The 22,777-nt window shown below is 37.7% G+C and overlaps 1 protein-coding gene across 24 annotated transcripts in view; it reads left to right on the top strand.

Annotated features, from left to right (window-relative positions):
- Positions 1 to 22,777, top strand: part of nrxn1a (neurexin 1a) — a 101,039-nt gene that overhangs the window by 35,226 nt on the left and 43,036 nt on the right. For 9 of the 24 annotated variants that reach the window (XM_038282546.1, XM_038282545.1, XM_038282534.1 and 6 more), the window contains 8 exons: positions 844 to 1,145; positions 3,769 to 3,792; positions 5,581 to 5,742; positions 9,718 to 9,789; positions 10,103 to 10,327; positions 11,534 to 11,681; positions 14,032 to 14,162; positions 18,917 to 19,169. In XM_038282546.1, the coding sequence (XP_038138474.1) occupies positions 844 to 1,145; positions 3,769 to 3,792; positions 5,581 to 5,742; positions 9,718 to 9,789; positions 10,103 to 10,327; positions 11,534 to 11,681; positions 14,032 to 14,162; positions 18,917 to 19,169 (1,317 nt within the window). Of the gene's footprint in view, positions 1 to 843; positions 1,146 to 3,768; positions 3,793 to 5,580; positions 5,743 to 9,717; positions 9,790 to 10,102; positions 10,328 to 11,515; positions 11,682 to 14,031; positions 14,163 to 18,916; positions 19,170 to 22,777 lie in introns of all 24 variants that reach the window. The other 15 variants (XM_038282537.1, XM_038282536.1, XM_038282531.1 and 12 more) reach the window with 3 other exon arrangements.

The following is a 22,777-nucleotide window of genomic DNA, read 5'->3' as shown; positions in this document are numbered from 1 at the left end:
CTGTATACTGTCCAAGTCTACACAACCTTCTCCATGGCCTCATGAGGCTTTTTATTTAACATGTATGAGTTAATGTTTATGTTTATTCTGTATTCTATTTGTGGCGTAAAATCCACAAAAATCTGCACATTTTTGGCAATTTAATTAAATGTAAAAAAGTGAATATATTTGCAAGGGACTATAATTGGCTTTGGCTGACATGCTGCTTGCAGGCTGCTCTTCTCCTTTTCCAGAAACATTTTTCTCCAACCTAATCAGATTCCTCCAAACCTTGACTGCGTACCACACATACTTGCACCAAATTTTTTTTATTTTTTTTCCAAATTCAAGAAACGAGGCATGTTGTCAAATAAGACCACATCACTTTCCGACTGCCAGCACAGCTGTTCTCTCAAAAGAGAGCGTGGCAGGTTTCATAACGACTTTGGAACGCTCTACTCTCACGACTGTCTCGCTCATATCCACACTGTTTAATCTCTAACCCACATGACTGATCAAAGCTTGTTTACCCACCACTCCATGGTGCGATTAGAGGTACTGAAGGAAGTGTTTCTTCCTACTGCTGGCATCATTGCGGCTTTGCTTGACAATAACAACATTTTCAGCATCTTAAGGAATATGTTTTTGTACTGAGCATTGGAAGCAAATTTAACCACCCAACTGAGATTTGTTTTACTCGACTGGCTCTGATGAACGCCCACCATTTTCTTTCCCAGTGAGAGCAGTGTAGGCAGACACTCTATACCTGAGATAATGTGCCAATCATCAGAATATTGTTCAACAACCCTGAAACATTTACAAACTTATTTGTTCTTCTTTTCTCCCACTTGCTTCTCTTTATAGCTCGTGAGGAGTATGTCGCCACCTTCAAAGGCTCTGAGTACTTCTGCTACGACTTGTCGCCAAACCCCATCCAATCCAGCAGTGATGAAATCACGCTTTCCTTCAAGACGCTCCAGCGCAACGGCCTGATGCTGCACACGGGCAAGTCAGCAGACTATGTGAACCTGGCGCTAAAGAACGGGGCGGTGTCCCTTGTCATTAATCTGGGCTCTGGGGCCTTCGAAGCCCTGGTGGAGCCCGTCAACGGCAAGTTCAACGACAACGCCTGGCACGACGTCAAAGTGACCCGCAACCTGAGACAGGTAACCAAACTACAAGGGGTAGAGAGAGGAATGAGCAGCCGAAAGGAGAGGAGAAGTGATAAGGATTATAAATGAAATATTAAAAGTGACAATGCAACAAAAATAACTGGAGATAAATCAGAATGTGAAACAATTGATATTTTAATATCTCAATAACACATTTATCTTTAGGGGTGTAACAAAATCACTTGAAAATAATTTTTGAACAAAAAGAGATTATTGTAATCAACAAAATGACATCATCTAGCAATAGGAGTTAAATTAAATAACTTACTATTATAAAATACGGGTATTTTAACAAACATTTTTTAAAGTGCTTAGCGTTCCTTTTTTTAATCGTCTTTTAAACTAAATTTCTCACCAGATTGAACAATCTGGTGAAAAAAAGATCTAGATCTTTTCTGCAGTTCCCCTTATGATTACAAGGTTTTGAGTCATAAAAACTGTTTTAATCTCAAAAGTGTATTTTTCTGAATTTACTAATGTACTGTCACATTCAGCTTTACAATACAAACTACAATTGAAGAAGCAGTGCCAAATAAGTGCACAAGAAGAGCAGCCTGAATGTGGTTGTATTTGCATTTATATAATAGCAGGGTCATGGGAGGCTGTTCTCTGTTGCCCTGGAGTAAAGTATCTGGTATAGAGTTAAAGCAGAAAGACAAGCAGCAGTATTTTTGTGGTTTAAGTTCATATTATTTTAGGTCCTGCAAAAATAGAGCTTATTCCATCTTAGTATTGGTATGTGTCATGCAGGAGGACCATTAGTGGTGTGCCACCTCCTATTTTAATTCCTCTGACTAATCATCTGCTTGTGTGTAAATAAAAAATCATGAAGAAATGTGAAATGTTTTAAATGGTGAATCAGGGTTATTATAAAACTATTTTTTTTTTAGGCAGGAGGGGTTTTATGACAGAACTGGACTGCTTAATTGGTCTGATTAGCTCTAGGACCAACTGATCTGGATTTAAACTAATTAGGAGCTTACTCCTTACACCTTTATAGCATCTGAGTCTTTTTAAGATTGCTATTGTAAAATAAGAAAATAGACGAAAACAGCTTTTTAAGCACTGTGAGCATATAAGCTCTGGCTATTTTTTAGCTGCTAATGATGCTAAACTTTGCATCTGTTGTGCTATTTTATGTCTGTGTTAAGTCAAACAGCTATTTCAACATGGAAGACATTGCTGATCATGATAGAATGGGTAGATTCATGCGAATGAAGATGAAGGAAGTTGATTGGGTTAGGAGGTAGACCAGGGCGATGTATGTGGTTAAAAAACACTGTTGGATGCTATTAAATGCTCACGAGGCCTGGAGAGCAGAAGAAGGTTGGCAGAGGTAAATCTGGATGACGTGGCAATCGGGATGTACAGGTAAGGCGTAGCAGAGTCTTCCAGATGGAAACACAGCTTTGTTTTAATTGTTTTTAATGGGCCTTTGATCATCCTCAAGCTTGAATAGTCAAACTAATCAGTCCTTAACAGAATCATCACTAATGTCATAGATTCCTTAAAACAAACCCCCTTATCTAATTTACATAAAACAATGCATTCTTCTTTTAAAGACATTTTTGATGAACACTGTCTGGGATATTACTCTGATTACAGATACTTTAAAGCATGATTTGTTATTTTTAAAACATTTAATAATCTTGAGAACAATAAATTGACACAAAAAGAAATGTTTCTCTAATTTCTTGTCTATTCTTACTCTTATTTATCTCACCTTTGGAGCTAAATGTGTTGTTACTTCCTAAAAATAAATCAGCTACAGTTCTAAATGATTAAGTAGAATTTAAGTTGAGGAAGAAATCACAAATTGTTAACTTGTATTCAGCTTGAAGAGGTTTGCTTTTAAAAAGATCAGTTTTATTTCAGATTAAAGCTCTTAAAATGTCACATCCTGCTATTTTTAAATTTTCTTTGATATTACCAGCCCTTCTTTGGATACAAAGCTCTTATTTTGTTAATTTCAAAATGAAAAACCAAACATACAGAATGTATTTTTGTTTAATTCATCCAATGTTTCGAAGATCTAACTGATGAATGTGTTTAGTTTGGGCAGCTTCGGTGTGTATTTGGCTTTGGTGAACCGCATACTGTGCGGACTGTAGTCTGCAGGCAGAAAATAATCAATGTAGAAGCTGTCATCAGCGTACTGTTGTTCAGCTGCAGCAATGCTGTGGCAGTAAGAAAACACCTGAGGTTTCGATCTTAGTTTACAGTGGGTTAACCACCAGGCCAGCTCTGCTTTCAGCTCTAGGTGAGTGCTTTCCCAGTCGACTGCGTGCTTGTGAGCGAGTGTGTAAATGAACAAATATGAGAGAGTGAACAAGAACACTGAGGATCCACCGGCACTCAGGTGCTTTCTGTGACCTGCCTCAACCGTTTGCCTGTTTGTACTAACCTGACTACTAACTGAACTAACCTGCTAGTGAAACTAACCACCATTCATGGAATGATTCATTCTACTAACCTAACCTGTGCCCTTCTCCTAGCAAAACCACTCCAACCAACCTACTAATCTCACCAGAGGCCTTCTAGCTCTTTCCTTTTTTTGTTCCCGGAGTTGTTCTGTTCACAGTTTTTTTGCCTTCCTTTCTCCCCCTCTCCTACAAAGCACTCAGGCATTGGACACGCTATGGTAAACAAACTCCATTGTTCGGTAGATATCATTCTAATTGTTTCTTAGTTTGGGTTTTCCCTGTGTCTATTTCCTTTTGAATAATAGACATAAAAAAGTAAACCAATAAAAGGATAAATGCGGTTGGTAATCTCTTACACTTAAATGGCCCCCTTCCCCTTCTTCTTGCCAACCACTTTTTTATTTTAAAAAAACAAACTATTTTTCTCCCTCTATTTCTATTTTTTTTCACTCCATCACTTTGTGAATGACTCGTAGGCGTGCACAGATTGTCTCATCTCTCACATGCACGCAAATGTTGAGCCCCACCCCCCCTGCATGTCCTGATTAAGAAACCCTTCGCTGATTATTCCACAAAGTGGATTGAGAGGCTTCCCTTTTCTCGCGTTTTTTTCCTCCTTTTTTATTTTTTATCGTCCTTGGATCTGTCATGCATGTTCCTCATGGTTCATCTGAGTCATCAACCCACCTTTGTTTTTATTTTTTTCTGCTGTTTCCTCTTTGCCAGTGGCTGCATGCAGAAAAGAGGAGCAGGCTGCATGTTTCTTTCTATTCATGTGTTTTTTGGAATGAGCCTCCGCCTTGCTAACACCTGTGTGAACATCATAACACGTGTGTTTTTCTGTGTGTCATCTCATTGAGACTCGCTGATCCAACAAACCCCCCTCAGACCACAAACTAACTAACACCATCATCACAACTTACACAATTACATGACATCATCAAAACTACTAACAGCATCATACATCATTAACTCTGATCTCAGTAACCCACCACAAGTAACACTACTTTGCTTGTCAGCAGAGCTGCAACTAACAACTACTAACCAGTAAATAATACTAACACCTGCTGTGAAGCACGGAGATGCCTGTGAGGACCTAACTAACAGCTGCTTGGCTGGGCAAAATTTGCCTGGCGATGCTAACACTGTATCTTAGTGGGAAAGTAATGTGCTTTGAAGCTTTATAGGCAGTTAAACATGGTCAGTAATGTACTGCAGAAAATCTGAGTGATAAAACTAATTGCAATTTGCATGTGACAGCATTAGATCTTTGTGACGGCTAAAAGCCCCTATAGAGGCTTATTATGCAGCAGAGTTAGCTAATTGAATTACAGAACACATAGTGTCTCTGTAGGTAAACCATTCAGGAGAGATGGTGTTTATATACTAGTAAGTAAATCCTGTTACATTTTTACTAAGCTGTAGAGCAGCTTAGAAGCTAATCATTAGAAACCTTTCTTTATTAAGACACTAAGGTTAAAAAAAAGCAAATATTTACTCTGATTCTGCATTTAGCAGGGTGGATAAGTATTTTTTTCTACTTATTTTTTAATTATAGTACATGAAAAAATTGTAGGTTAAGAGTCCCAGTCCAATATTAGCTCCGCCAAAGCTTTCAGTTTGAGCAAGTCCAAGTTAATCACAGACAGCGTCACCATTCTGAATAATGGCTTTACTGCTATTTACAATCTGGAGCTGCCAGGACCACGTCCAACTCTCGGAGAGACTGAGTCATATGGCACAGACATCACGGTAGTATTACCAGGAAAGTCCACAATCTGATCAGTTCAGTTCAACTTCTCTGTCAGCACTGATTCACTTTCAATAAATCAAATCCCACCAGAAACACAACCATCCCTTCTTCAAAACCAATTCAAACAGAAAGCACATACATTTTGGTACTACAGTAATGGGGGATAATTTGGCTGGTCAGCGCCTAGCTAGGGCTTAGCGCTGCCTTTGGTGTGAGTATATAGCGTGTCCTTTCCCTGTGCTTTGTTGTGTAGGTGACGATCTCTGTGGACGGGATCCTGACCACGACGGGCTACACGCAGGAGGACTACACGATGCTGGGCTCTGATGACTTCTTCTATGTGGGAGGGAGTCCCAGCACTGCAGACCTGCCTGGTTCTCCTGTCAGCAACAATTTCATGGGCTGTCTCAAAGAGGTGTGATGCATGCTTATTGGTGGATGATTAAAATAGTGATATTGGGCAAATTATGTAGTATTATTGACAACATTTGAACAAAATAGTCTGTATAAGTACATAGTTAAGCCTTAGTTGTTATTCTGATTATGCAACTTGCTACTGGTGTATTTAAATTCCCATTTTCTTTAATGTGATGAGTGAATTTATTTCTGGTGGAAATGAGAAAATCTTCTCTAAAAAGATACGAGACAATGGAAAAGGATGTTCAGTTCGGAAAAATATTAGATGTTATTTATTAAAAAAAAAAAGGCTTCTCCAACATATTTATGTCCCTTTCAATAATCAGTAAAAAAAATGTATTGGCATTATGCGATTCAAGTTCATTATTCTTTAAATTGCTGTTTTTAATTTGCATGTTTTCCTTGATGTTTTGAGAGTTTTTTTTCTGTTTAATAAGCTCCAAGTCTGTTTCTGAACATCTGTCCTAACCCCAATAGCCCCCCAAAGCTATATAGAGCAGAGATGATACAGCAAACTTTATAATGACATCAATTGACTGACCGTATGGGCAAATTTTCACTACTTTTCGCTCCGAAATGGTCACATAATGCTCTACACAGGGTGCCTGCGCCATCTTTGTTCTTTCTCGGCACCAAAAAGACTCCTATGATGCTTTTGGAGGAGAGCTCTCAAGGAGAGCTCTTGCTCTGTCCTCCTCTGTGCCATCACCCTAATGTTAAGCTCCCTATACAGATTTATTAGTAGCCATCCCACTTAGGTAGCATTCACACTGCAGGCAATAATGCTCAATTCTGACTTTGTGAAATCCAATTATTTTGTTCACATTTCCAAATATATGCGACCTGTATATGATCTCCTGTTTGAACTGCATTTATATAAGTTAAGTGTCCAGCATGCGCAGTAGAGGACGCAATGACGACACAAGCAGGTGTGCTCTGTGTTTACGGAAGTGAGTCCTGGAGCACATCTTGCAATATTTAATTTCTTTCCCTACCTCATTCAACGCTTTTACAACACAATCTTTTCAAGATGGTTGAAAAATAAAGACTACTCTCTGCATTATCGTCCGCCATGGTTGCTTTTCTTCCTGCTTCTGCGTAACAAGACCCATAGTAGAGACCTATGTCGAGTATTGATAGCGTTCAGGTCGGATGAATGCGACCTAGCCTTTCAGTCGCAGGTCGCATTTGAAAAGATGAGATACGTATCGGATTCAGGACCTTATAGCCAAGTGGCCTGGGTCGCATTGGAGAAAATCGTATCTGTGTCGTACAGACTGTCATGAAAAGATCAGATACAGGTCGCATACCTGCAAATAAATCGGATTTGGGTCACTTCAGGCTGTGAATGTAGCCTTAGAAACATGTATGTTTAAAAAAAAATAGAAAAAAGAAACATATATGTTTTGATTTTATTTTGCTTTTAATTTCTCCTTACCTTACAAAAATGTAAGTTTTTTATAAAACGGTCCTCTTTTTGTTACACTTTACTTCCCTCTAAAGCTTTTCCCCTCTCTCTATGTCACACAACACAAACATTTCACAGACGTTATCTCCTAATACGCACACACCGACATTCTTCCACTTGGCAGACTCACACAAACAGTCCCAGACACACACATCCCATCCAGCATCAGACGGAATCAGTGATGAGTGTCATTGAGGGAGAAGATACTGCACTAAGCTCTAACATGCTAATTAGCTATGCCACAGAGACGCTCCATCCGCTCTGCTTGAAATGGGCCACAACAACGCAGCAGCAAAGACTAGCATGAAACACATACGAGAACACAGGAACGCACCCGTCTGCATGCCGATAAATCTAATCTTTGTTGTGTAGAGACATATTCCTTTGCACAAATCATCCCACAAAAACACAGAAAATTAGAATGATTAAACTTAGATAAATGGACCTTTGAATACTAACCACCTATATTTGCAAACATTGTCTTACTTATGCAATACACAACCTAAGTCTCCCTTTCATTCACACAGGATTCACACAGAGGCATAAACAAACAACCCAACAAGCCGACAGATGATGTGCCAAACAGAGAGCTATCTGTATTGGTGCTGAATGCTCTCTGTGTTGCTCCATTAAGACTGATGGTGTTTAAACAAGACTGCCACATTCAAAGTGAACCCTTCACTCCCGAATTTACATATTTAATACAATGATATGATAATCCATGAGAGCAAATTAGGATGTATGCAGCCAATCACACGCATGAACAATTGCAGCTATAACAATTCTCAGCATTTGATGCACTGTAGGCGCATTCTTCCACACATACACGTTCCCACATGGTAACACTGCTTTGCAGAAGTTATTATTTTCAAGAGTCACCTTAGCATCCTTGCAAACACATCCAAATGCCCCTGACGAACAGTAAATGAAAAAAAAAACAGCAGTGGAAAGCCAATGCAGAGGACCAGCGTTGCTCAAAGGTCATATGAGAAGATCTGGTTTATTAAAGAGGAGCCTGTGTTAACTTGTCCCTGTCAGCATCAGAATGCTCAGCACAGGCGGACTCTTTACACTCATGCTGCAGAGTGATAATGCAGACTGTGTCGTGGAAAGGAGAATGAAAGAAGAGTAAACGCAAAGGGGATGAAATTGAAAAAGCTCTGATGAAAGTGGCAGAGTCAGGACATTTCAAAGGATTGATCTTAAAGAGGCTGTCTGTGCCCTCAATGTCTCTGCTTTCCAATAAAAATGCTAAAGCATTTAAACTTGAAAAGAGGTTGATGGTATACGGATTCGTATGATTTACCAACAAAAAGGAGAAGATAATAGCAAAAAGATTGTTTGCAGATGTTATATGCATTTGCATCCATTATGTCCCCTTTACTTTGATACCATGAAATGAAATTCAGTGCAAACGCTCGGCTTCAGAAGTCAGTTAAGTAATAAATAGAGCTTAGCTAAGTCTACTTTGATCTCATAAGTACAACCAAAGCTCCCAAAGATTTGTTTTTGATAAAACAGCATCACATAGCTGGAGGAATACAGACAGGTCAGATAAAGTAGTGTGAGAAGCTTTAAGTACAACTGTAGCCTTATCAAGACGTTGCTATTCACCTACACTGACAGACAAGACAAGGCGATCATTACTTAGAGAAGCAGCCAAGAGGTTAATCTACTGCAGTGGTCCTTAATTCACGTTGGAAAAAACTCGACTGAAAAGTCAATGAGGAATAATACAGTAAATAGTAGAAACTAACTAACCAACTCTGTGCAAAATGTTAATATTTACATTAAGAATTTAATTCAGTGCTGCTGCATTAATCATTTACTTATAAACATAGTCGAGACATTAATCTCCTTTAACTGTCCCACAAAGTTTTTGTGCAAATATTGAAAAAAGATATATTCCTAAGTGTTTTGATTTGATATTCAAAGAAAAATCCCTTTTTCTTTCACAATGATGGGTTTGGAAATATGGAGATATTCTAATAACAGAGGAATTTCTGAGAAAAATCGTGGTAGAAGTCGAAAAAGGCTTGAGGACGTGTTAGAGGAAGTGACAGCAGAGCTATGATGGGATGTTTTAGATCAAAACCTAATTTGGGTACAAGGTCTTCACCTAAAATCAATTTTAAATCAGTTAAAAAGACAAATGAACAGCAATGACCTTCTTGAGCAACCCTAAAAAAACAAAGATCACAAAATCTGTCACTTTACATTTATATTATTGCCTTATAGATGTATAAGTTAGTAGAGATGAAAGACTGGCAGTCATAATTGCACTGAAACATAGCCCAGGAAATTCCTAACTCAAATATGAATAAAAAACTCTTTTCACAAATAAAATATTTCCATTTCCAAAATTGTGAAAAGGGTTTTTTCTTAAAGTTTTCTCTTCAGCGGTCCATCACAGTATTCACTATTATTGTAACACTCCTAGCTGCTTTTTTTTCTTTTTAACTGAATCTAAATGTGTTTCTTTCATTTCCATTGTCCTTTGTAAAGGTGGTGTACAAGAACAATGATGTACGGTTGGAGCTTTCAAGACTGGCCAAACAGGGTGACCCAAAGATGAAGGTATTCACTTTATTACGTTAAACAATGCATTATCCTCTTAGATACAACATATGCACTTGTTTGTATCACAGCCTCCTGCCATGTCTCATGAGTCCTAAACTACAAGGAATTCAACTAAATGGGATTACATTTGTCAGAGGCACTCAACCTCTTTGGTCTTCCCTCTGTTCACAGCTGGGAGCTGGCTTCCTTTCAGTCTCAGACTACAAGGGGACATTTATTTGCCTTGTCTTTCAGTGGAGTGATTTAAAAAAACACATTGCAAAATTCTTGAAACCTCTTTATAGTTTTGTTTTTTCTGCACCCCTCACAGGTCAGTGGTGTGGTGTCCTTCAAGTGCGAAAGTGTAGCAACACTGGATCCAGTGACGTTTGACACACCGGAGTCATTCGTGGCTTTGAGCAAATGGATGGCGAAGAAGGCGGGATCAATTTCGTTTGACTTCAGAACCACGGAGCCAAACGGGTTGATGCTTTTCAGCCATGGCAAACCCAGACAACAACAGAGAAAAGACCCCCGCACCCCTCCTACTGTCAAGGTGAAGCTAAATGCACCACTGACTTTAGGCTAGACTAAAATAGTATGATAAATAGCAGACCAAAAGATAATGCTTAAATTTTATTTGTGTAATTACAAAAAAGTCAAAATTAAGAAAAAAAAAATGTGTATTGTATGTAATTTAGGCAAATGGTTGAATTAAATGCAAGTTAAAACATTAAGAAAAAAACAATTAGCCTACATACAAATTCAAGTGAAACTTGTTCATGATAGTGTTATATAATATGTGAGGACCTATCAATATAATTTTTAAACACAAATCTTAGCAAACAGTGTCTTCCATTTTTGTTGCCCCAGTAAAAATGTGCAGACAAAAAGATGTAATGCAACCTTTTTTGCAGCAGCTTAGTCCTTGAATAGAAAATGTAGGGGTACAGCCTAACCAGGTTGGCAGTCTATTGCAGGCACTCGTGACCTATAAATTGAACTAAGGAACTTTTTATGTATGACAATATTTAGGAAATTCTAGTACACACTCCATGAGTGTCAGCATCCTCAGGGTATAAATATCGCACTTACAGTAGTCTCTCTTCAAAACGGGAAAAACAAAAGGTGCATAAGTATTGCATAAGTGAGTCGGATTTGTCTTGTTTTTCATGTATAAGAAAACCTATATAAATAGCTAAGTCCTATTTAGTTGACCATCTGTAACTTTTGAGCAATAATTAAAATGTTAACAAGTGGAAGAGGACACATGGACACAAAAGAAACATTGATTAATTATGCCGGGGCAACAAATAACCAATTTGATGTGAGGCAACTTTGTCCAAAGTACCTGCAAGCAGAAATAAGGTCAACATCATCTAAAAGCTGTGGTTATTTCTGAAGGTTTTCCTTCTACTCTAATTTATATAATTTTTTTTTAGATAAATCCGTCAGTAAAGGATATATATATATATATATATATATATATGTATATGTGTGTGTGTGTGTGTGTGTGTGTGTGTGTGTGTGTGTGTGTGTGTGTGTGTGTGTGTGTGTGTGTGTGTGTGTGTGTGTAAAATTAAAAACATGCTACCTGGATTGATGTATCAAATTAGAGTCACTTTTTGAATTAAACAATTCAAAATGTCTAAAAAAATTCATGTTTATTGGGATGAACTTGCACACATGCAATTATTCTTTACATTTTTCCTTTTTCCAACAACTTTCTCGCATATTGATGCAGTTCATGTCGAACATACAGGTGGATTTTTTTGCCATTGAAATGCTGGATGGTCACCTGTACCTGCTGCTGGACATGGGCTCAGGAACCACAAAGACCAGGGCCATTGACAGAAAGGTCAACGACGGCGAATGGTATCATGTCGACTTCCAAAGAGACGGACGCTCAGGTAAACTCAGCTCTGTCTATTTGTTAACAAGAATACAGTTTCTAGCTATCACATTTTTGCGATTTTAGAACCAAACATTTCAACTGTTTATGTTTTCACCTTTCTTTCAATAAGTTGATCAAATTTGGACTATAACAATCTTTTTTTTTAAATGTATCATTAGTTTATACGCATATTTGCAATATAGCTTATAGATCTTTGGGGTAGTTTTTTGACAGGCAAATGTAAACTGAAAACACAGTCGAATGAAGTAGTTATTACAGATAGGAATAGAGATAAGTTTTTGTATCTTCTTCCTCCATTTACATAACTAAAAGCAACACAAGGATAACAAATGCTACATAACTTCAGTTCAGTTTATTTATATAGCGTCAATTCACAACAAATGTCATCTCAAGGCACTTTACATAGACAATTCAACCAAATTATGCAGTCAGATTGGTTCAAAGTTTTCCATCTAAGGAAAACCAGCTGATTGCATCGTCTCATTGACTCGAAAGCAATCCGTCACACCTAGAATGCTTGGAGCGACAGTGGAGAGGAAAAAAACCCTTTGTACAAGAATAAACCTCCAGCAGAATCAGGCAAGAGTCTCAATTTATAGAAACGTTTATTATCAAATCATACAAAACACCAACAAGAATAGCAAATGAAGGCAGTGGCAATGCATGCCCTTCATACCTGCTCAGGGCATGGCCGCTTAACGTACTAACGAAGTGGCGGAACGTGTGTACCTGCTAGTACTAATACAAGAAAAAACACAAATATTAGCCAAAAACATCAGTCGGTAGATGTATCTGTCTATCTCTTATCATGATAAGAACTTCTTGTTTCCTTAAGGTTTGTATTTTCTGTGATGATCTGATCAGCTGGCTTCAGTAAACATTAAGGCCAAAAAACATTTTTTTTAAAGAATTTTGGCTTAATTTTATTCTTTTCTTGATTGTTGTCAAATTGTGAAGAAAAAATATGACTGAAACGACCTTGTGCCAGCCACACAGAATACAGATTCATGTGAATAAGAAATTTTAAAAAGATGCAAATTCAAAGAAAACTATAAATGGACATATACGTAAATAAAAACTTAGAATCACAGCTATATATCCTTTGTAACTAGACAGTGGTTTAAGGCTATTTTTTATGTTAAATCTTTAACATTTCACAACCTAATAGCAAAACCAATGTATGCAAACCAGCCAATTGTTCATTTACAGAGGTAAAAATATAGCTGAAATAAAATTGACAGAATTTACAAACACGTCTCGTTAGTAACTAACATTTTTTTCTCCTAATGATATGTGTGTTTAAACAGAGCCCTTTGAAAACCAAAGATGTATTTTATTCATCTTGTTCATATGTTCCACCCAGTCTTTCACTTGTGTGCAGCTATTATTCTACCTGTCGTAATTATAGCCTAAAAGCCTTTGGTATAGGGTGCCAGCGTTCTCAACAGGGGTCTTGTTTGAATGTTGTAAAAGTATAAATGTCTGAAAATAAGTGAATTAATGATTTACTGGTGGCACAATATTGAATGTAGCCATTTTAACCCAGCTGGGGTTGGCAAATATCAAGCCAAAGCACAAAAAAGGAAACAGTCACGCTCTGTCATAGTGCCATCCCTTCATCTTAGTAAGGGCATATTTAAAATAGTGTTATTAGCTTGCATCCACAGCTATCTTATTACTGTTCCTTTATAATTGTTTGTACAACAACCAAATGGCTAAATATTCCTATCAGGGGTAGTAGGTATGCAGGCATGAAGTCTGGAAAACATTTAGATAAATCCCAGAGTCTTTTTTGCAAGATATTCAAAGCTCTTTATTCTATTACTTTTGCTTTTAAGTTTTAAACAGTCTTAATTATTAGATACAATCCTGATTCTAAAATTGAATTACTTGTTTAAAATTGCCTTTTATGGCAATTTAATAATTTTTTTGCTGAACTTCATCCTTTTTGCTTGAATAAATTTTATTTAAATCACATATGCTTCAAAGAAAGGTAAATAGTTTGCAATTTACTAAATGAACATACAATAATAACTGTTGATTGAATTTTTAAGTGCTGTACACTTAATGTGTGAAGTTTTTAAAACTATACAAAACTTTTACTCTCGAAATAAATTAAACTATAGCATGCTTTAGCTTTCAGGGTGATTAATACACCATGTATAGCGTTGGATTTCAATTACCTCTGATTATAACAGTGATGTGTGGGTGATGATGAGGAGGAGGAAGAATGACGATGGCAGCTGTTACAATGGAGGTGGTGTTGATGATGACACTGTAGATTATGATGAAAATGTTCATGCTGAAGGTCAGGAAAATTCTAAAGGTTGTTTTGACGTGTATAGGAACGATCTCGGTGAATAGCATGAGAACAGCGTACACGGCGCCAGGGGACAGCGAGATCCTGGACCTGGATGACACCCTGTACCTCGGAGGATTACCAGAGGATCGCGCTGGTCTCATTTTTCCAACAGAGGTTAGTGTGTTTAAATGCTTTGCCTGCATCTTGGTTCATTTCAGAGCTGAAATAAAAAGTTACAAAAATGTATACGTTCCCTTTAAATTTTCGATATATTGTCATTTTCCAACAGCAAACTTCAATATATTTTTTAAAAGTTTTACAAGGAAATTATTAACCTCACAGCTCACAGTAAGAAATATGGTGATGGCAGCATCAGCCACGACAGAATGCTGTTTTTAGGAGCGACGGATAAATGGTTCAGATAAGATGGGAAACTGGATGCAGCTAAATTTGTAATAATGAGGCTTGACTCTGTAGATAGGTTTTAAATGTATCTCTCGACTTTGGACAACAACCCTGAACTCAGAGCCAGAGATACAGAGGAAGGGTTGACTTTTATATTGACTAAGACCAGAGGTCACGGATTAGCGGACCACGGTCCAGATCCAGACCCACCTGCTGGCTAATCCGGACCCGACCTGATTTAAAACATTTATAAATGACTCCATGTTGTCCGATGACAGTGTCTCACTTCACTTGCGCCGCTTCTCCTGTTTGTATGGTAAAGCCTTCCGGAGCGGTGGGTAAGAAGGAGCAGACGATGAGAAAAAGAGAGCAGAGAAAGTGTGGAATGCTGGAGGAAGCACAGTGAACTGGTGACAGAAAAGTGAAATGGCATGCACAAAGATGACCATGCACATTTTGAGTATGTTTTGGCTCAACCTACTGCTGTTAAGCAGGATTCTCCACCATGAACATACTCAAAATAAGCTCAAAATAAGCACCTTGATATGTGATTGAGAATTGGCATTCCCTACTTCAAAAATAATTTAGATTTTAAAATTGAAAAACTTTCTATTTTTTACTTAAAAATTAAATGCATAACATGGATGCATAAACACCTGCATTTTATTTTCAGTGTTAAGTTCTGTTTATAATTAAAAATGTCTCCAGACCTTTACTGGTTGATTGTTTTCTTTATTCGGACCTCGCTTTTTCATTGGTTACCCCTGGCCTAGACCCACCTAACCAGAATTTTCTGGCAACTCTTGGTTGGTTTTAAGAGACTCTCCATTTGATTTAACTTCAGAAATAAAGACAAAAATTTGGTTCTAGAAGTGCAGTGCTGGTTAAGACATACCTCTAAAGACTTTTAACTTTATTTGCAGTGCTAGATATTAAAGAAAACCACACTTTTCGGATATTTATTTATTAATAAAAACAGTAAAGGTATGACAGAGGATTTTTCTTACAAATTAAGTGTCCAGATTAATCTAAAATGATTTAATTGATGGCTAAAAGTCTTGCACTTAATGTTCCAAATATATAATATAAATTTATATATAATTTCAAATATTTTGTGTAGGTGGCGCCTGATGTTATATACGTAGGCTCCAAGCGTAAATCGTACCCTGTTTGGCTAGCGGTCCACCATTACGCTGAAGCGTGAAGAAGTACTCCTACGCCTGTTTGCTGCTGCAGCGAAGGAGGGGGCCGTGACGCATGTGCATGATTCAAAAATATACAAACACCAAATGTACATATCTTCCACCATAAAATCCTCTTCCCCGCCTTTAATGTCCTTCACTTCACATTATACACTATTTTAAATTTTTATATGCCTAAAAACTCTAAATAAAACACCGTAAAGATTAGGTTTTTACTGGTAGAAATATATGAAAAAGCTAAAGTGATGTGATTTATTTTTAGCTTGCAATGTAGTTAGTCGATTAACCTGAAATTGATTATTTAAGTTTTTTTGAAAGAAAGGATCTGACTGTAGTGAATGGACACTATATTGATCTGCCTGCTCTGTAGTGTTTTATTTAACTTCCCCTATCCAGTAAGCTAACAAGTAAAATTAGACATTTTCGATTTTTTTTTAAGTCAGTTTAACCAATAGGTAATTATTTGTCTGATTAATGTTTAATTGGTTCCACTGCTGTTGTTCCTTATATAGTTAAAGCTTTGCAAAAAGATGCTGCGTCATTTCAGTTGCATATCAGGTAATTTTTTCTGCTTGACACCATGCCAAGATTTCCCAGCTAAAATGGCATTTATGCCTACATTTATAATATGGTCGATTAAACACGACCTGTTTGTGTTGATATACCAACAAACAGGTAATCTTAAATGGATATAAAAACCTACCATATCAGCTAAAAGCTCTGCATTCCAAGCAGTGCATTATTCAGCAGTTGATGGATGATGTGTATTTTTCTTTGCGGCACATTGCTTGTACTTGATTAATGGCAGAATTAACTCAGATGGTTCTGATAGATCCACGTTGCTTTAAAGTGACGCCTTCTCCCACCTGCAAAGAGTCTCTGCTTCATGGAAGAGACTCACTCTGCACAAGAATCGACTCATTATTTCTAGGTGCTTTATGCAAAAGTGATAAGCAAAGGAAGGGAGTCAATTTTGCCATCCATTATTTACTCTTAATGAGCACCTTGCCTTACCTTTTCATTATGCTAAACATTTGTATTCCTTGGTTTTAATTCTGCTTTGCAGGGCCTTCTCTTTATGTACTTTTCCAGTATGTGAAATAACTTCTAAGGAAAAAGTTACTATACTTTCTGTAAGATTGAAAGTAATATTTCTTAAAATTTATCATAAAAAAGTACAAATCAATATTCTGCTAGGCTGTTTTTTTCTTTTATTAAATGTGCTAACAATATAGAGCTTTATGCCTACAATTGTTCGTTTCTGACCCTTTTCTGCTCTGTTTTCTGCAATAATGAATATTAAAGGCTTTAGTTTTATTAAAAATTCTCCCGTTACTCTTAATGTAACGTAATTATTTTTAATGCTTGATAGGGTTGTCACGATACCAAATTTTTCAACTCGATACCGATACTAAGGAAAATATTCGATACTCGATACCATTTTCGATACCACAAGGATAAAATTTCCAAATTTCAACAGAAATATTTTGATTAAGAATTAAAATACAATAAATAAATAAATACAATAAACAATAAGAACAACATTTTAAGGTTGTTTGCTTTGCACCGTATTTAGCAAGCTTGATAAAAAACTTACAAAATTAAAATTAAGTGTTCCTTCCTTGGCTATGCTTTGCACACATAACAATGACACTAGCCAAACCGGTTAAGAAACAAAAATAATTCCCAGCAGCTGCACCTGTTACAAAAAAAGTCTGAAACTGAAAAGTGCACAGAATTATTCAATCACACAGTGTTCTGAAAGTGCATTTTCCTCTATTCTGCACTTTAGATGAATGACTGTTTAGGTGCCACTGGTGCTCGATACTTTTGAAAATGAGTATTGTATCCGGATACAACATTTCAGTATAGATACTTTTTTGAGTATCGATACTTTTGACAACCCTAATGCTTGAACGACTAAACAAAATTTTTTACGCACAAGAATGAAACTGATTTAATTAACAGATTCAAAGTGCATCAAGACACTTAATTATTAAAGCAACAGGTTAAGTGTACAGATACCCAGAGATGGTCATAATCCATAAACCAATTTTTGTTTCTAGTTTTATGGAATGTAATGTTTAAAGATGTATACAATTAACCTAACCAGATAATCTAAGTATTGTTAATATAAAACCTTTTAAATGTTAAATTGAAAGATAGTTGGAATTTGTAGCAATGATTTAATTTGCTAAAACACCTAAAAATCTGCCCCTTAATTATGCATCAGTATTTTTGTGTTAAGTGCTATTTTTCATATAAATGTAAAGAAAATCCTTTTTGCAAAATAAAACTTTTTAGAGAATGTTAACTTTAAAATCACAAAAATCCTAATTAGTCTGAGAAAATAATATTCTATTTATTCCAGATCAGAGAAGAGACTTTCAAACCAGTCAACAACTGAACCTAATTTTTACTGCCTTAAAGAATAAAAAGTACATTTTAATACAAATTACAGTAATAGATCAAGCAAAGGGTTAAATAAACAGTTTTAAAGAATATGCAATCAATTCAGAATAATTGAATCCAGGTTTTATTTTATTTTAGTGTTATTCACAAATGAATCAAGGTTTAACTAATATCAATCTGTGACAGAGGTTGATAATCCAGGTCCTGAAAGTGAAAACCTTGCCTTGTTTTCCTTCCTCGTTTTTTTTGTTTTTTTTAACCAGGTGATTAGCCCCTCAGGTGGTTAGTCTGCATTGTGGAGCTGAAAATGGTTGGAACTGATCTCTGCACAGGAGTTTTACTTTCTGGACCTGAATTATCCACCTCTGATGTTCAATTGGTCTCCAGTATTAAATGATCATATTCTGATTATAATGAAGGAAGGACAACTGGGGCATGCCTAATCCCCGATACGGGCGACCCGGGTTTGAATCTGATCTGTGATCCTTTGCCACATGTCTCTCCCCCTTTCTCATATTCGCTTTCCTTTGCCATAAAAACTTGAAAAAAACATGTTGTTTATTGTTGATAGTCAATGCTAATAATACCATTACTAGTGGCTAACATTTTTCAGTATCAGAAACCTGAGAGTGTTACCCTTTATATCTATAGTCCTTTTCATGCTTTTTCGTCAATGCTTTTCTTACTGAGTGTTGACAGTCAGTCTGGTCAGCACAGCTCATCTCAACCCTTAGAAAACACAATGTCATACTTAATACTCTTACTTGAAACACCTACCTTCACATGCATTGCTTTTGAGCAGAGCATAGGTTACAAAAATCTCTACAGCACTTAACAAGAAATATATGTAACTTTCTTTTTTCATATATAAAAAAAAAAATCATTGCATGCTGCTTATTTGCTCTACAGGTTTGGACAGCCCTGTTGAACTACGGCTACGTAGGCTGCATCAGAGACCTGTTTGTGGATGGTCAGAGTAAAGACATCAGGAGGCTTGCTGAGGCCCAGCGGGCAGTCGGAGTGAAGCCTTCCTGCTCAAGAGAGCTGCCCAAACAGTGCCTGTCCAACCCCTGCCAGCACAATGGCAACTGCAGGGAGGGCTGGAACCGTTACGTCTGTGACTGCTCTGGGACCGGGTACCTGGGGCGCTCCTGCGAGCGAGGTGAGAATGTTGAGACACTAGCAGGAGAGAGGTGAGAAGAAAAACACTGTGACTGTACTATTGTTCATCCATGATAAACCCTCTTTCTCACAATAGGGATGAGTCAGCGAACTAAAAAAAAGTAATTAAACACCAACATTTTGTGATTCTTTTTTAAATGTCATGATTTAAATAACACACAGTCATTCTGACAGATATGTAATTTGTCACACTGAGAACAGTGAATCCTGCCAACTGATTGAGTGACACATGACGGATGATGAAGGGTGAAAAGCATAAAGGAGTTAAGTCAGAAACACTCCTATCCACCGGTCGAAAATACATTATCATCATCAGTTATACTGGGTCATAAAATTTTTATTCATTATACCTTTGAGTTATGCTTTTCTTCCTTTAAAAGCCCCATCCTAGCAGATTACATCAGCATGACAGTACTCGCCCTGATGTGCTAAAAAGGCACACTCATAAAAATTTATGGCAGATAAAAATGGGACTAAAGTCCTTTTCAAATAAAAGAGCTAAAATACAGTATACCCTCAACTAGCTCTCTTCTGATGCATAGAGGAGGGCATTAAGTGAGGAAAGGAGCAATGCATTTGTATTAGTATACAACCAATGAAACAAAAAGTAATTTAAAGTCCCTTAAACATCAGAAAGAACTAAATTTCAAAGAGAATTGGTAGAAATCTAACCCTTTTATTCACATAGAGTAGCAATCATATTTAGAACAAATAGATAACTAAATCAGGATTAAAGTTAGCTTTATATACAGTATTGTTGACTGCTTTTGGAAAATTGCAATAAACAAATATTATTGTGCTTCTCTACATCTTTTCTCTCCGTCACAAATAACAGCCATACTAGTCGATGCAATAAATAGCCACTGCCGCTGCCGTCAATCAGAGATAGGGATGGAGTCCATTTTTTATAGTTAATGGGGGGAAAAAATTCTAATGACCAGATGAGCTGGTAAGAAAGGCAGACATGAGTGGAGAAAAATAAGACAGTGTGCTATCCAGATGCATGAACAGATCCTACATACCGTATTTTCACGACCATAAGGCGCACCGTACTAAAAGGCGCAGTCTCAGTTATGTGTGCCATTTCTGTATTTAACACACACATAAGGCGCACCGGACTATAGGGCGCGTTTTTTATATACAGGTAAATACCTCTACTGCATATTTAAAAATACAGCGGGGGCAAAACTGAGTATGACTGTGCTTTATTCATGTATTTATTACAAAGTATTAATCAAACTTGGGAGCTGGCCGTGAGACAGACACATCGCAGATGACACAGCGCTGTGATTACTCCTAAATTAACTTAAAATCCTGTAACCTGCCGACGGAATATGTTCGCTTTTATTACCGGTATCCTGGTGCCTGCAGTTTAAATTATTTAGATGAAAAACACCTGCCAGCCACTGCATGAACCTGGAGGTTACCCGGCCTAGAGGCTGCTGATGAAAGGATTTCTCCTGTCGGTGCACCGCTGGTATGTGGGGGTCTGAGCGCCTCCGACAGAAATAGATAATCTGGATGAACTGACTGCAATTATTAAGTTTTCAGGTGGACTTTCTCACTTAAAAACATATTAAAACTACTTTATTCCCACTGATCACAGCAAATATAGCTGCAAGATTTAGATTATTTAGATGAAAAAACACCTGCCAGCCACCGTGGTGAAGAGGAGGAGACCCGCCCAGAGGCTGCTGTTGAATTAAGTTTTCAGGTAGAAAAATAGAGCGGGAGCAAAACTGAGTATGTTTGTGCTTTATTCATGTATTTATTACAAAGTATTAATCAAACCCATCAAAGTCATCATCCTCTGTTTCTGAATTAAACAGCTGCGCTAAATCAGACATGCCAATTTCCCATTCTTCGCTGTCAGTCACTTTCCGTGTAGCGCAGCTCCTCAGAAATAATGCCGGCTTTTGCAAAAGCTTGAACAACAGAGCCAGCAGACACGTTAGTCCATCTACAATCCATCCGCTAAAGGTGGCGTAACTTGCCCGGCGCTGCCTTCCACTTATCCTGAAACTGTGGTCTCTGTCGGTCATACATCGCTCCCACGCCGCTCGCAGCCTTACTTTGAACGGCCGCTTCACACCGATGTCGAGCGGTTGAAGTTCCTTTGTCAGACCCCCGAGATAACGGCGAGCACAGCGTTTATTTTTTTTCACCATGTTTTTCACATCGGCTGTGAGATGGGCACGCAGCGATGGTGATGCGTGGAAAAAAACACATGTTCTCCTCACATACCTGCCTCAGCCAAGCTTTCATCATCTCCTCATCCATCGAGCCCTTTCCATTTGCCTTAATATGTCATCAGAGCGCTGTGTCTGTCTCGCTGTCAGCTCCCAGATCAGCTTCTCTGATTCGTTGATGCGGCGCTTCCAGCAGCAAAACTTCAATTTTTCCATCTCGAGCAGCAGCAGCGCGTTGGCGGCGCGCTCCCGAAGCGCTGCGCCTGGTGCTCAAAACGCGCTGCGGGACCTTTTGCTGCGCCTGTACGCTCATCAACCGTTGACTTTGCATGTAAACTCGCTGCTTCTGCTGCACCTGCTGCGTCCGGTTCACAGCGAGCGCATTAATTTGTTTCACCATGTTTTTCCCATCAGCTGTGAGATGGGCACGCATGGAGTCACATTAACAGCGATGGTGATGAGTGGAAAAAAAACACCTGGTCTCCTTACATTCAGCCACTCTTTCATCATCTCCTCAATGAGGTGGTCTCAAAAGTCGCACTTGCAACACACATAGGGCGCGCCGCACCAAAGGGCGCACCGCACATTTTGAGGGAAAAAAAAGACGTTTATGTGCGCCTTATAGTCATGAAAATACGGTACATTTATTTTTATTGGCACTCTTCAGCACAGATGACAGCACAGATGTAATATAGTCAGTGTCAATCTTAGGTAATGTTGAATACTCAGAAGGCACTGAGTAAACAGGTCCCTGATGGCCTGAGAGGCAAAGATGGTTCATAGCATCATTCCATTATAGACCAGTAACTATTTTAAAAAGTAAAGTTTTATAAACAGAAAAACAGTCAGATAGTTTGGCTCTAATGTGATTTAATCCATTTTCCTGGTCTTAGTCTGGACTTGTGTGTTTCGACAATAAGCAGGAGGGATTTCTTTCTCATTCCACTTATTGATGTCATAAGTAAAATTGCTTGTGATTGTAAGAGACTTTGGTCCTGTCATGTCTTAAAAGTGAAAAGTAAGATTTGTTGCAATGCTTTATAATCTGAGCTATGCAGAAGATACAGAAATTAAATAAAAGTAGCCAGAGAATTAAGCTCTGATGAACTCCAAATGGGGTTGAAGCTGTTATTACCAAAACGGAGGTTTTTTTGTGTGTTTTTTAACAATGTCCTGTCTGGCAATGTGGCAATAAGAATAATTGTCTTGATGCCAAAAAGAGCCCAGCAGATTTTACTTTCACAAGTGGAGCAGTAGGGCTATTGCCATAGTGTTCACTTGTTTTATGCATATAAATTGCTTTTTTATAATTATGCAGGGAGTTTTACAGATTATATGGACACTGCAATGTAAATAGAATAGAAGAAGAAAAACAGAAAAAAATGAGAAAAGATGAAAG

This window comes from Cyprinodon tularosa, unplaced genomic scaffold, assembly GCF_016077235.1.
Source record: "Cyprinodon tularosa strain WSP-4 unplaced genomic scaffold, ASM1607723v1 ctg185, whole genome shotgun sequence".
Classification (NCBI taxonomy): domain Eukaryota; kingdom Metazoa; phylum Chordata; class Actinopteri; order Cyprinodontiformes; family Cyprinodontidae; genus Cyprinodon; species Cyprinodon tularosa.
This window is presented reverse-complemented; position numbering and strand designations above follow the sequence as displayed.